Source organism: Monomorium pharaonis, chromosome 9 (assembly GCF_013373865.1).
Source record: "Monomorium pharaonis isolate MP-MQ-018 chromosome 9, ASM1337386v2, whole genome shotgun sequence".
Lineage (NCBI taxonomy): Eukaryota > Metazoa > Arthropoda > Insecta > Hymenoptera > Formicidae > Monomorium > Monomorium pharaonis.
Genome location: NC_050475.1, coordinates 16,009,828 through 16,024,811, shown reverse-complemented (window position 1 = coordinate 16,024,811; position 14,984 = coordinate 16,009,828). Strand labels below are relative to the sequence as shown.

General features: G+C 43.7%; 1 protein-coding gene and 1 long non-coding RNA gene across 3 annotated transcripts in view; one reads left to right on the top strand and one right to left on the bottom strand.

Annotated features, from left to right (window-relative positions):
* LOC118647271 overlaps positions 1–3,770 on the top strand; it is a 32,491-nt gene extending 28,721 nt beyond the window's left edge. Inside the window, exon 3 of the long non-coding RNA XR_004964577.1 lies at positions 3,700–3,770. This is a non-coding gene — a long non-coding RNA (uncharacterized LOC118647271). The remainder of the gene's footprint in view (positions 1–3,699) is intronic.
* Positions 2,448–14,681, bottom strand: LOC105836500 (chitin deacetylase 1). 2 transcript variants are annotated; one of them, XM_012680564.3, is made up of 6 exons: positions 11,195–14,681; positions 10,102–10,234; positions 8,644–8,756; positions 4,799–4,948; positions 3,607–4,529; positions 2,448–3,527 (listed from the first exon to the last, which is right to left on the bottom strand). In XM_012680564.3, exons 1-6 carry the CDS (start codon positions 11,241–11,243, stop codon positions 3,294–3,296), a joined length of 1,602 nt encoding a protein of 533 aa, XP_012536018.1. In that variant the 5' UTR covers positions 11,244–14,681; the 3' UTR covers positions 2,448–3,293. The 2 variants fall into 2 exon arrangements, with proteins under 2 accessions (XP_012536018.1, XP_012536017.1); XM_012680563.3 differs by lacking the exon at positions 8,644–8,756 and adding an exon at positions 8,835–8,965 and having other exon boundaries at positions 11,195–14,672.
* Between the last annotated feature and the right edge of the window lie 303 nt (positions 14,682–14,984).

Genomic DNA, 14,984 nt, shown 5'->3' with positions numbered 1-14,984 from the left:
TTTTATAAATAAATATAAAGTTTTACAGTTTTTTATTAATTTTACGTATGCGAAATAAGATGTGAAATATGATGAAAACTTATAAAAAGATCTGTGTTTGCTCTGTTTGGGTAAAATAAAATAAAAAAAATAAGAACTAGATGTCATTTTTTATAATTTTTAATATTGTTAATATATTGTTTCAATAAGTGTAATATTGTCGTAATTGTCACATTTTTATGTTCCTGAGAGCTCCTATGGACGTCCTCTGGAGAGTACGCTTTGCTCGTCTATTTGCTGTTACAACGGGATATTTTTAAACCGTCCCGCATTGAGCTTGAGTAGGACGAGATCTTACTGAGAACTCCTACGGATGTCCTCTGGAGAGTACGCTTTGCTCTATTCCCTGTTACAATGGGATATCTTTTAATCGTCCCGCATTGAGCTTGAGTAGGACGAGATTTTACTGAGAGCTCCTACGGATGTCCTCTGGAGAGTACGCTTTGCTCGTCTATTCCCTGTTACAACGGGATATCTTTAAACCATCCCGCATTGAGTAGGACGAGATCTTATTAAGAGCTCCTATGGATGTGCTCTGGAGAGTACGCTTTGCTCATCTTTCGCTGTTACAACGGGATATCTTTAAACCGTCCCGCATTGATTTTGCGTAGGACGAGATTTTACTGAGAGCTCTTATGGATGTCCTCTGGAGAGTACGCTTTGCTCGTCTATTCGCTGTTACAACGGGATATCTTTAAACCGTCCCGCATTGATCTTGCGTAGGACGAGATTTTACTGAGAGCTCTTATGGATGTCCTCTGGAGAGTACGCTTTGCTCGTTTATTCGTTGTTACAACGGGATATCTTTAAACCATTCCGCATTGATCTTGAGCAGAACGAGATCTTATTGAGAGCTCTTATGGATGTCCTCTGGAGAGTACGCTTTGCTCGTCTATTCGTTGTTACAACGGGATATCTTTAAACCATTCCGCATTGATCTTGAATAGGACGAGATTTTACTGAGAGCTCTTATGGATGTCCTCTGGAGAGTACGCTTTGCTCGTCTATTCGTTGTTACAACGGGATATCTTTAAACCGTCCCGCATTGATCTTGAGCAGAACGAGATCTTATTGAGAGCTCTTATGGATGTCCTCTGGAGAGTACGCTTTGCTCGTCTATTTGCTGTTACAACGGGATATCTTTAAACCGTCCCGCATTGATCTTGAATAGGACGAGATCTCATTGAGAGCTCTTATGGATATCCTCTGGAGAGTACGCTTTGCTCGTCTATTCGTTGTTACAACGGGATATCTTTAAACCGTCCCGCATTGATCTTGAGCAGAACGAGATCTTATTGAGAGCTCTTATGGATGTCCTCTGGAGAGTACGCTTTGCTCGTCTATTTGCTGTTACAACGGGATATCTTTAAACCGTCCCGCATTGATCTTGAGCAGGACGAGAGCTCTTACTGAGAGCTCCTATGGACAACCATAAGACGTTTTATCTTGCCAGGACAAAAATGGGATAAAATCGAGATGATCCCGGGATCAATTTTGCTGTGTGGGAATAATACATTTCTTTTTTTATACTATTATCAATATTAGATTTAATACATCATCTTTAAAACGATACCATATGTTATTTTGCTATGCATAGATGATTATATTGATCTGTAATTCTCGATCTTTCTCGAGGAACAGATATAGCTAGCGCATGCACGCGGTCCATTTGTTTCTTTAATCGTGACTACTGCTAATCAACTATTTAAAGTATTATAAACACATACTACACCTATACGCACATTTATGATGTGTTCATTCATAAATTGTGCACTCAAGCTGGATTTTTAAAATGTTATAACTCGACAAGAAATCAACATAACAATTTATGACAGAAATAGATCATCTATATTTTATAGAGACATATAATATAATGCAAGGAATAAAATCCTGAATCATAAGATACAAAAACAAGTCTTGATACAAAAAAGTATTATTAAACATCTAAAAAATGTATTAAAAAATATTAAAATAAGCGCAGAATATGCATTTGTTCAACAGAAATATTATTCAAAAAATGATAATTGCTAGTAAATAATAGCCAAGTAAATTTAGCCAAAAAATCAAGACATATTTAGACAAATATTAATAAAAAATACAAATTAATACTTAAACATGAATCTTTAAAGAGTTATATATTACAGTAAATATTTAGAGTAATATCAACTATAGATTTAAATTTATGAATTTTATAAAATATTATTTAATCTTTTGTAACTTTAAACTATTTGTACGTGATATTGATCTGTTGTATTAAAATCTTATTGTATTAAAATTTAAACTTTTTATTCTTATTTGATTTATTATTAATTATTTTTATTAATTCTATCATCTAATCAATTATTGTAGCTATTACAAATACATTGCATATTGATTGCGGGGACAGCCAATATGTAATACCCACATGCTATTTTTTGTACGTATAGTTTTTATTTGAAAACATAAGGACACTAGAAATTAATTACTTAGAATGTTGCGCTTTGTTTAAATTCTTAAGAGTACATGTTCAGAGAGGCACGGAATGATAGGTATATTCAACTTTTCGTCTTTTGCTTCATCGGCCGCGAGCTTCCGTTGTCGTTCCGCACACAATTGTCTCTAGAAAACAATGAGGATGAGAAAGGGAGGGCAAGGATCTGGTAGTTATGTACAAGTGGGATTATCTCGTTTCCGTCGAGCATCGATTTTCGAGAATTGTATCTCTTAAGACGGTGGCTCGCCGTTCTCTCGTCTGGCGGGCAAGAGAGAATAGAACTTTTTGCCCGCGAATTTCGTCGACGATCGTACGCGATGGCGTTTCCCACGAGAAATCGTACGCGATCGGCCTCGCGACCAAATGCGGCGATATATATTTTACTGATCCTAATTTATATAAATAATAATTATTATAGTCGAGTCGCGGAAGAGAAACCGGGCGCAGTGCGTTTTCCCCTTGCGAAAGCAGCGGCGCTTCACTCCACTTTGATATTAGTGTTACGACTTGATCTTCAAGCGGCCAAGATGACGCTTTCTAATCGTGATAAGACGATTCCGAGATTTCGCCCGAAATCACGCGCCTCAACGCGCTCGTCGCCCGATTGCTTTCTCCGTGTCTTTCAGAGCTGCGCCCTTGTTCCTCGGCTCGCCGTGGTCGATTACCACATTTTATCCGACGTGATTTCCGGACTTGCCGGAAAAAAAACGATAGATCTCTAATAACCGGATCGCACGGCCGGTCGGCGCGTCGACGCGTCGTTCGTTTTACGGATGATGGATCACTTCCTCGCGGAGAAGCCATCGCCGGTCGGATCCAGCAGCCATGGATAGTTGTTAGGGCACTCCATGCAAGTGAAGAGACGCAGCGTCTCGCCGGGCAGCTCTCTAGTCGTCAGAGGGCAAGCGTTAGGCAACGAGCAGTAGGGCAAACCCTTTTCATCACAGGTCTCTTTCCAGTCTTGGAAATCTCTGAGCGCGGAGAGCTCGGTGGGTTGTTGCATCCACTTGATCACCTGAAAGGGAAGCGAGTGCGTGAAACTTCTGTCCTATAATGTATTAACGATTGTTAAAAGTGCAAGTTTAGTCTCTCACCTGAACCATAGTTACAAAGTACACATCGCTCCTGGCGATCATCTCCTCGATGAACTTGATCAACTCATCCTTGTACTCCTTCTTACTTTTCAGCCAGGACGCATGGAAGTGCAGACCGAGAGGCGCCCGGTTGCTGTTGAAGTGCCTGTTGAAGTTGTGCCTGAGCAGACGAGCGAACTGCTCGCCGGTCTGAATGTTGGAGCAAGAGTCAACCATGTGACAACCCGGCAGGGACTCGTCGAAGGTGGGATCGTCCCTGCGGTCCAGTTCGTTCATCACCATCTCCCAGACTGGATGCGACCTCGACGGGCAGTTACCACCGTTGCCGTTGCACTTGTGGGGCATTCTGAAGTACAACGTGTACGGCCAAATTGGCACACGTCCCAGGGATGCGGTGATAGAGGCGTCGTACACGAAGAACTGATCGGCCATCATTTCGAACTGCTTGTTACCGCCGACCCTGAGGTAAGGAGCCCGCACGCCAATGATGGAGCCGTCGGTGATGTTGGCGAAACGTTCGATGATCAGCCTGGCGCCGGCCATCTCCGCTAGCCAATCATCGTACGTACCCTGGCTCCAATATTGCGGATCCTCCTTATGCGTCAACGAGAATACCGCGATCTCGTGACCGCGTCGATGAAGATCCTGCACCGCCGAATAGTTGGTGTACTTGTGGGAGACGAAGAATGTACCGCGGATTTGACAACCGTTCGGGTTTTGACGTTGCCCGTTGAAGATCTCCTCGTAGAGATCAATGTTGTCCACGTTCACGGCGCCGTTGAAGGTGATCGTGATCATCTGCGGCACTTGCTGGGGATCGATGTTGCCGGGTATACGGGTGCCGTCGGCCGAACAGTAGCAATCGGGCAGGACGCATTGCGTGGGATCGCAATCCGGGGCACGGTTGGGATCGGTCTCCACGGCTGCAACGCGCATTGAGTTTTCAGTAATCGATCATATCGATTAAAAATATTAATATCACTTTCTTATTTAAGTAAAATTGTACTTAAATCGCCGTTATATACGAGCTATCACAATGCTGAAGCTATCGAAGTATCATTATACATTTGCTTAAACAATTATTCGATTCCATTGCACAACACGATTGTAATCTCTGGGATTGGCTCGTGTTAGCACCATTCGATCACGGTAGGCGAATGTATGTACATACATAGTACGTTGCAACACTTACTGCAGGCGTTCTCGTCAGACTCGTCCTTACAGTCGGGCTTGCCATTACAGAAGAGCTCCTTGTCGACGCACTCGCCGTTACCGCACGACAGTTTTCCCTCCGGGCAGACGGGTTCGTCGGTCTTGAGGATGGGCAAAACCTTACGCGGCTCTGTAAAACGCAATCCCCATTAGACCGCGTGGCGCTTATCAAATTAATTACCATTCGTGATGTCGAGCAGGCGTGGTAGAGGAATTCATTCAAACATCAATAGAATGACCATAAAGTGCCCAGTACGAGTAAAAGATTTATTACTTTAGTTAATTTAAAGTGATTAATTAATTAAAATTTGTTCGCAACTTTATCAGAGCGCATTTCTCTTCACTCTCGGTATCGTTAATTAATACCGAAATAAATAAATAAAAAAATGTTCTGTAACAGATGTTTTTAACGGCCGGCTACCGAATATTGCATGAGACAGCGTTATATCGCCGTGCTCTACATAATTCACGCGAAAGACCGGACCGGCGGTATAATCGAGGCAATTAGGATTTCATAATAAGCGCTTTATGGCCAGCTACTGAATACTATATGAAATTCTCACTGCCGTTGGTGCGCTAGGTAATTCACGTGACCAGCTACAGGTGTAATCAAGGCCCGAATGTGCCACGGCATATTCCCAGTTTTATTTACACGCAGCAGCGTAGGAACCGTGTATCGTTCTAAAGATGCAAAATACAAAAACGATTAAGCTGGGGGGAGGTCGTGCTGAATTAATTCGTGCCACCCAATTTCCGCAGCCTACCATGTCACCTTAGCGACCAGTAACGCACATCAAATCTCTACTCTTTTTAACGCGCGGTGGCGGAGTATATACAGGTACTTCGAGCTCTCGATCGCAATTCTTTCGAAAGAAAGGGTTTTAACGGATGCGCGCTCGTTCCTACGCCACTGCCCTCTGAGTGCTTTTTCCAATTTTTCTTATTTCGTCCCTTCGTCAGAATGGCTTTCGTCTCGTCTCGTCTCGTATGTCGTATCCTTTTTTTATTTTTTGTCCTCTAGTCTTTTTTTCTATATTTTGTGTTCGACTATCAAGTGTGCATTTTGTCGGTCAGTCAACGTTTCTCAAAGCTTCTCATTTCATTGTCCACGCGAAAAGGATATATACATATATTGTCTCGTCTCCTGCAACCTCTTTACCAGGTTCTTTCGCAGGAAGACCATTTGTCTTTCGCTCAGCGGCGATTCCGAAGATAAACTTTGACTCGACATTTGTCTGCCTCGTTGACTGGCAGCGATGCACGCAAGCCGTTATTCGTATATATGAGAATGAGAGAGAGAGTGAGAGAGAGAGAGAGAGAGAGAGAAATGAGCTTTGAAAATATGATAGTGCAAATCTATAAAGGAGCAAAAATGATGTTGTGAAATTAAATTAGAGCGTAAAAGCAGCGTGAGGAATTTGCATGTATGGTGATGTCTCTGATTTTCAGAATTAATTGACGAACGTAAATTGAACAACATCTTCTCTTCATGTTTATTCGCGTTCGTGAAGACTTTCCACGATCCACTGTCATTTGGAAATCTGTGACTCTTGCATCTGTACCTTTCAGCTCAAAAACCGTTTGCAATCGGAAGAAAGTATGCGACATCCTGTTTATCGATTCGACAGTTGCGGCAGATCGAAATTACGGGAATTGAAATGTGAAAAAAGAAGTTTTGTTGCATTTCTCATAGTCTGACATACCTCGTGAGACGAGAATTGTCGACGAAAGGAAGAATCTCTCTCTTTCTCTCAATAAGATTAACGAGCGGACTGATCGCGCATTTCGAGACTTCAGTAGTAAAAGCGAGCCGGTCAGACGGCCGAGTAGCGAGGAGTTACTCCTGTAAGGAGGCCAGATCGCCGAAGCGAAACCGATCTGGATGTAAAGAGAAAGATCGGCGAATATGAATACGTGCAACCTCGTACCTGGAGCGAATTAGGAAGCGAGAGGGGGAGGGGAGTGCTAAACGTTAGAAAATTATTACGTGCCAGTGTTGACTCGCGTACGAATCGCAGTAAGATCGCGACATTTGAAATTTATACCGGCGGCGATAACGAAATATATATATCGCAATTATGTTCGCGACAGTGCATTGATTAACTTTTAAGTTCATTCACACACGCGTAATGATCGTTTTAGATAGATGTTAGAATTAATTCATCTAACGCACAAAGTTAGTATTCAGCGGAGTGAGAATCGAACGCAGCGATGCGTTCAGCGTTAAATGCGAAATTACATTTTGAAACAGCGGCGCAAAAATTATCCGCAATTATCCCCGAAGTCGAGAGATTATCTCGCGATGCGCGAATTGCGACACGTGAATTTATGCACGTTTTTTCCTTCTTGCGCAAACGTTGCCTTTTCCTTAATCCCCCGTGATCTCTTACGGCGGAAATCGCTTAGCGCGAGATCCGCTTACTCAGTAGCTGACTTCGAACGCTGTCACTCAAAAGTAAACGCTAAACGAGATATGTCTAATATGTGTTCACGCGAGATAAATATTTCGCTACCGGTTACCGCTCACAAGGGAACAGTGTCGTAACGCGGAAGCGTAATAGTCTTCCGCGTGCACACTGGCACGCAACATAGGGTTAATTATTTGACGGGCCGGCAGTTAGTCTAATAAAAAAAAGAATCGAAATTGGACGAAACCGCAAAAGAATCAAATTGTCTCATTAAACTTCACTTAACTCAATTGCGAAATTAGCGCGAGTTGAAATTTCGCCTTCCGCGAGAAGAGAGGTTCTTTAGCTGGGAATTCCCAATGTGATTATGAATAAGAAAGAAAAAAATAGCTAATTGGCATAAGATATTTAATAACTATCTTTTAATAGCTGCAACGAGGATGTAGAGCACTATTACAGTTAAACCGGAACGGAAACGAGAACAACTTCGTCTCTTCATCCAACTCCGTTGGAAAGTGCAGTTTTGTTAGTCGCATATGCGCGGTGAGTTGTGGAACTTGCATGGGAAAAAGTACGGGAGAGAGATAGTTTCGAGAATTCGAAACCGGGTTAGCCGTTTCGCGCGCTAAGGTCCGATGTTTTCACGACCATAGTCACGTCTCTGAAAGGATCCCGTTCGAAATGAAACGGGGCATCGGATGGGGCCCTGACACTTTCGCTGAAAATCGAAACCAGTCCCCGAGCCTCAGGACGAAAGTGGTCGGGCGAGTAAACCCCCGCGAGAACGGGCGAGAAACGTATCTCTCGAAAGTATCGGGACCCGGGCGTTTTCGATCGTTAATCGCTCGCCGCCTGAAAGTACAAATTCCCCTCCCCTCCCCCCCTCACCTCCCTCCCCCTCGGTTTCCCCTCTCGCGATCAATCTCTTCGTCGAATCCCAGCGTCATGTTAATGCGCGCTTTCCGGTTTAATGGCATCGCGCGCGTCGTTGGAAAGTTTCGCATAGTTGACTTTTTCGAGCCACGTCGTTTATGTAACGAAAACGATTGCGCAATATCGCGCAGTATCGCGATTAAAAGAAGCGACTTCTTGCTTGTAATTGGGTAACGGCCTTATCGGAACGAAATTGCGATCGACGGCCGGGAGACTTTCGAACAGTTCCAGCGAATTTGACTTTCAATGTGATATCTTTAGTCTTCCTCTTAATTTATTTTCGATGGGCATTCAGAGACGTTCAGAGTCGCTACGCATCGTTAACGGGGGACTTGCGTAAGGTGCGTAAGGTGAAGACGACCATGCGTTAGTTCTAATGGATTACGAACGGTGCGTGCTACGTTGCGAGTCTACGAGGGAATCGGGCGATTTTAATCGGGCCGAAATTTTAGCGGCCGCCCTTATCGCCGATTCTCCGACTTACTCTCGAGCTTGTCACAGTTGGTGACTTTGCCCTTCCAGTCGCAGGTCTGTTTGTCCAAGTCAAAGGCCAGTCCGCTGGGACACGTGATTTGCTTCAGGCCGGACCTTGTACACCTGCCGGGGCCGGAACAGAAAACAAAAGGGATGCCCGCGTGAGTTCTAACTAGGGAAAAAGACGTGACGTTTGCTTACTCTCGAGCTGATCGCAGTTCTTCACGTTCGTCTTCCAGTCGCAGGTCTGCCGCTCGATGTCGAACGCGAGACCCGTGGGACACCGCACCGTCGCCAACCTGGTCACGCCGATCTCGGTGGCTTTGTCGCACCTAAGATCATTCGCACATCGAAAATCTTTTTCCCCCACGCGCGCGTGTCGGACGCGGGCAGTAATTTCGAATAATCTCGCATCGATTCCCGAAATAATTGAGCGCGGAATACAATAGAGAGATGAAACAATGCGTTTACAATAAATTAATGCGTCGACATATAAACTGGATCTATTCGTGAGCCATTGTTGCATCATAATACGACCGAGCAATACGATGTTTGTGCTCTCCATTGTGCTCTGCAAATATTGATTTTATGTTTCGATGATCGTATTTGAGTGAATGCAAGTCGTTGAATAAGTGAAGGGACAATGCGACTGCTGCTATCAGAAGAATGCGATAAAGGAAAGCTGTATTTGTGTCGACTATAAAAAATATCATATAAATGCCAGGGGAAACGTTAAATCGATCTCGGTTGGATCTACCGGGTCGCCTTGAGCCCCGAAAAATCCGAATTTGACCGAGGCATTCTCAGACGCATCCTGGATCAATGAATAAAAGTTTTTTTATCGATCGATGACTTACCGTCGTCTGCATTCCGGGATATATCTGTTACGCGTTCTATCAAAACCGGACGCCCTTGAGATTTCACATTCTTTGTCGTAATGCCGAACGAAAGATGTAAAAATGTAACGCGCGTCTTGCTTTGTGTATTTTGACGGACAGAATTTGTAATTTTAACAAAGCCCTTTCAAATATGGGTAAGTAATGATGGCCGGGAAGAACTAAATTAGCGAGATTAAGAAGCGCGGCGTGGGATCCGGGGAAAGTATAGCGATTCAGTCTGACATGTCTGCTTTCTGGCCGACCGGTGGAGTCAGTGATATAAGTCGAGCTACAGGCGGAAGTGAGTCAGCGAGCTAGCTTTTTTTTATTTAAAACCCGATTCACCTTGCGCGATTCCATTCACCCGCGGTCGCTGTAAATTAATCGCATTATATAAGGCGATATAATTATAAATGTTATAAAGCACGGAGGCAGCTCGCCGGCGTTCTCCACAAGTTCTTGAAAACCGGTGCCTAAATTTTTTATTATTACTTCTTTTTTTCCTCGAAACAGCAGATAGTTTACATAATGTTATTCCGCTCGGCACGATCCGATCCTGCATTCGCGGATACAATAATGCGGCGGCTTACCTCACGACATCGCGACAGTCGCCTTCAATACTCAAGCGAAAGTATTCGTCGCCCGGCCTGTCCTGACAAAGTTCCTCGGCGTTTGCGTCAAGCCCGTCGCCGCCTTCCTCATCCTGCGCTCTGACCTGTGTCCCTGCAAACAAAAATATGATTTATTAATTAATAATGTTCATCTTGCGCGAGCGAGTCACACAACTAACTTTATCTTAAACTCAATGTATAGCTTCTTTGCTTGAATTAGAATGTTTGATAACTATTCAATCTTCTAGAAATTGCATAAAATGTATTGCAGAATTCAATAGTTACGTTATGTTCCTGGATGGCAAACGTTCGAATTTTTAAATATAATTAATATTAAATTTTTTAATAATAGCTTACGTATTGAAGCTTTCTGAAAATTTTTATATCTTCATAAATGGTAATGTGATTGAATTGCAATAGAAATTAGGATCAATCGCGACGTGATCAAAAGCGAACTTCAATTGAATGTGACATTTCGCATGGGGACAAAGCGGAGGTGAATTCGATTAATCGTTGAAAATGTCACGTTCGGTTCACGACACGATTCATGCGCTTCGCGATCGCGGATCAAAGGAGGGGTCAGTGAACCGCTGTAGAAGTAGAAAGTCTTGAAAATGTCAGGGCAACGGGGGAGGGGAAAGCGACAGTGGTTCTCCAAAGTAGGTTTTGTCTCTCTCTCTCTCTCTCTCTCTCTCTCTCTCTCTCTCTCTCTCTCTCTCTCTCTCTCTCTCTCTCTCTCTCTCTCTCTCTCTCTCTCTCTCCTCTCTCTCCTCTCTCTTTCTCTCTTAGCACACTATCAACGTACGTTGTAAAAATTCTTATCTTTATTCCAAACTTTTTATGTCTGTACCATCAAACACTATTTTCATTTATTACACAATATTCGAACTTTTAACAATTTTTAATTTTAAAATTTCGGCCGCAGTTTGTTTCATTAACTTTGACATATACTATGTATGAATTAAAATTTTAAAATTAGACTTCAACTTTCAATGGTGCAATTGCAAATAAATGTGAAAATCGCGAGAAACTTTTGCACAATTAAATTATAAATAAAATGTATTGCACTTACCGGCAAGTAGACACAGCGATCCCAGTAGAAATATCAACTTCGGCGACATCGTCGTCGTCGTCAGGACGGAGAACGTCTGGACAAGCCGCGCCCTCTCCGCCCCTCTATATGTGCACCACCACTCCTTCCCTCTTCATCGTGGGACTTTCACCTTCCGGATCGTGCTGCCACCTTTCAAGGAGGCATCAGGGAAGAAGCGAGGTCCTGTTTCTTTAAAAAAGACGGAATCGATGAATAATCGGGATTCCACTAGATAATTTAACTGTAAAAATTATTACATTATGATTGTTATAATATTTTGATGATAATTATTATTATGACAACATTCTTCTTAAAACTTTCAATTAACGTCTGATTCAGACGCGAAGAAAGACACGAATACAGTATAGTTTTCAAACCTGTAAATATAATCCCTAAAACAAAGGCAAAATGAAAATCTAGGGGGCGGGAAATTTAGAGGGATGCTGGTTCTGCATGGGACGGAATGCAGAATTAATTGTTTGCGCGCGGATCCTATATCTTCTACCTGGCTCCATGATTTATTTCTCTTATTTTTGCGCCACCGCGACTTGCCCGACGTGGAACCCATTTTTAACTCGGCTCATCGTCGGATTAGCTACTTCAGCTTCTTCTTCGGATAAAAATCGCATCAGGAATGCTGCATGGTAGAATCTAAAAGCTGGATTTATAACGTTGTTTTGAGCGCCTAAAAGAGAGCTAGAAGGATTAGCACGTTACATTAGGAGCTTTAGAAACATCGATTAATATAATGAAGATAATCTCAGGTACAAATGTGTCGCCGTCCAATATTCAAGGTCCGAGCCGTGACTTTGATCGCTGCACATGGAGAAGTGAAAACGGAATCTTTTACGAAACTACTTTTTATGATCCTCATGAAAACGATGTCCCGAAAGCATTCGCGAATGATGCCTTGCACTCATAAACCTGAGAAAGTGTCACTCGCGCCGCGTTACTTTCTTCGGGAATCGCGCTTCACGGTGCACTTAAGTGCCACTTTAAGTTTAAGACGCAGTATCGAGGGATATCAGGGAATATTCACAAAGTAAATACAACGTATAGCGCTGTCAAGAGGACGCGTTGCGACGCCTACGGGAGAGTTCCGTCTGAAGACGGAAACACGTCCGCGAACGTGAAAAAAGAGGAAACCCGCTCGAACGAGAAGTGAAAGAGACGTAATTTGAAACGTAATGTTCATGCGTAGGTACGTGACTGCGAAATTGCCCCCTAGTGCACGGGAATTAACCGCCTGCTCGCAATTCCGTGAAATCGTTAATGATTCAATATCCCTTTAAGTGCGTAACCGTGAGATGAATTCTTCCGGAAGAGCGGTATCATCCGCCTGTGCAGCGAGGTGCGACGAATTTCCCGCGTGTCGAGAGGCCTTTGACCTTTCGGCGAAATCCATTCCCGCGGCCCCGAAAATTTCTCAAAACAATGTAGCGCACCGAGTGTAACAAGTCGAGTTTCCGACTCATAAACTCCGAGCTCAACGCGTGGGTGGAATACATAAATATATTTATTCTCCCGATCCAATCGCCGCCTTATTCTAACGAACGCATCCTCGGGATTCTTTGCGAGACGACGACGACGACGACGATGATGATGATCGCCTCGGTGGCCGATAAATTCGTGGTTTATGCAGCAAAGGTTATCTGTGTCGTCGCGAGCGAAGTAACATCGCAGCGCGCGTATTATTACGCGAGGCATTTGCAACGGCGAAAGACACGTTTATTCCAAATTCAGGTTACGAGCGTGCGACGACACGTGCGAAAGAATATAGATCTTCTTCAATGCTGAGGAATTAATAAAAAAAAGGTCAAAATTACGTAGACCGGCGAAAGCGACCCGAAATCGTACAATGAGGCTCACTCTGTCGTGGAAGATCTCACCTCCCGCTTGATAACAGACGGGCGTTTTGACTTGTGATATCAGAAATTACGTTGGGTAATAAACATTACAACGTAATTGAGAATTCAGTCGCACCGATAATATACGGCGGCGAGTTATAAAAAGCGGTCATCGATTGAAATTCGCATAGAATCAGCATTAATCCGGCACGCGCTTTCATTACGCAACAGGAGAAAGATATTTATTCAAGCTATTAGACGGAGTAGTAGTACAGCTCGATAATACTCGGAAATTTGCGTAATTTGCGTGATATAATTATTTTAATGTAACGCATAACGCGTTGGGTCTATCTGTCTTTCTTTCTCTCTCGATGAGCACGCAAAAGTAGAAATACATACAGGCACACATAAAAATACCGTCGAAAAAAGGGTGATTACTCAATTTACCTTTTTCTTCTAATAAGTAACAGTTATCTTCACCAAAGAAAAAAATGTTCTCTCGACAATAGTTTTATGTATTTTGAAAAAGGATTCGTACTCTTTGGAGGAATATTGTAGGAAATTGATTCAAAGAACCAGAATATAAAGTAAATATCACTGTTGTTTCAAGTATAGATGAGGAGTGTACTTTGAGACTGTTATCAAGGAGATATTCTTTGCAAAAATAACAGTCACTTCAAAGAAGGAACGCAAGAGGTAAAAAAAATGAGTATCTGGTTTTCTTAAAATGAGAATGACATTTTTCTGCGTGCACGCATATACATTTCGGCGAGGATTCCTCCCGTGGCACCGGAGGGCCCAGTGGCATTTCTAAACGCGCGCTCGCGAGCCGAGTCCTTGGCGAGATGCACGCGCCGGGATGCCGACGGGGGCACACGTTCACCCACCGTACGTGTAATAAATAAATGGGGAATCGCTCAGGAAACCAGTTTTCGTATGTTCCTCAGTTCGCGACGTGCACACGGCGTGCGTCAGCCTCTCCCTCCACTTCTTCCCCTTCAACGCACACCATTGTCGGGGTGTCCTGAGGTGCGTGAGCCCCGAACTGCATCCTCGTTACCCTCAAGACCCTCATCCCTCATCGTTCGACCGGTTATCGAGTAAAAAGTAACTGGCCGGTTAAAAATTACTGCGATTCCTCGCAAATCGTGTATTCGCCGTTGTTCCAGGTCACGCCGCCAGGAACAATTGCATTAACCGTACGTCGTTGTTGGAATTTAAAGAGTGGCATTACTTTTCATGCTCATTTTGCACTATTGCCTGCTCCCCGCTGGTCAGGTGGATATTCTGAACATGTGTTACCCGAATGTCTTCACGAGAGACCGATGGAGAGAGATGTTTTCGAAGTCAAGTACCGATCGTGACGCTCAAGCCTCTAAACTCGCCATTCGATTGCAAAAACGCGAATCACTCGTGGCGAGGAAAGACCAGGCGACGAGAGAATTTTCATTATCTCGTCCTAGGACGGCCGCGGGGGTCGTGATAAATGTCAATTGCCAATCGACATTTCGCAAAGCGCCGTCTCCTCCGACGCGGTGCACTGAACTGCAGCTTTTCCTCACCTGGTGTTCTTCCTCAGCCCCTCTCATCTTTCAGCGACTGTTTTTTACATACGCCACGTTCCCGTTCGCTCTCTCCTTGAACTACTGCGGATCCCTCGATGGCCGACGCGGCCTCACCTCCGACTCCTCGTCGGATGTTCCCAGAAAAATCTTACGAGCGTGTCGTTCGAACAGAGCGACGAGGAGTATTGGTTGGAGAACGTCTCTCGTCGCTTTTTACATTGATTTCTGCGTCAAGCTGCTTCGATTATTGCGATTAGAAACGCGGTAATTATTTCTGTAGATGGGACAAACATCGTTGCTTAGATTGCGCGTGTAAGTTGCAAGATTGCATATAAAAAACGGTATTCTAGTGATTAC

Excerpts from the sequence above, each read along its gene's own strand:
- LOC105836500 (XM_012680563.3), bottom strand. The coding sequence starts at position 11,243 with ATGTCGCCGAAGTTGATATTTCTACTGGGATCGCTGTGTCTACTTGCC. Across the intron at positions 8,966-10,101 it reads GACTGTCGCGATGTCGTGAG|GTGCGACAAAGCCACCGAGA; the intron begins GTAAGCCGCCGC and ends GAATGATCTTAG. Across the intron at positions 4,949-8,834 it reads GAACTGCGATCAGCTCGAGA|AGCCGCGTAAGGTTTTGCCC; the intron begins GTAAGCAAACGT and ends TGCGTTTTACAG.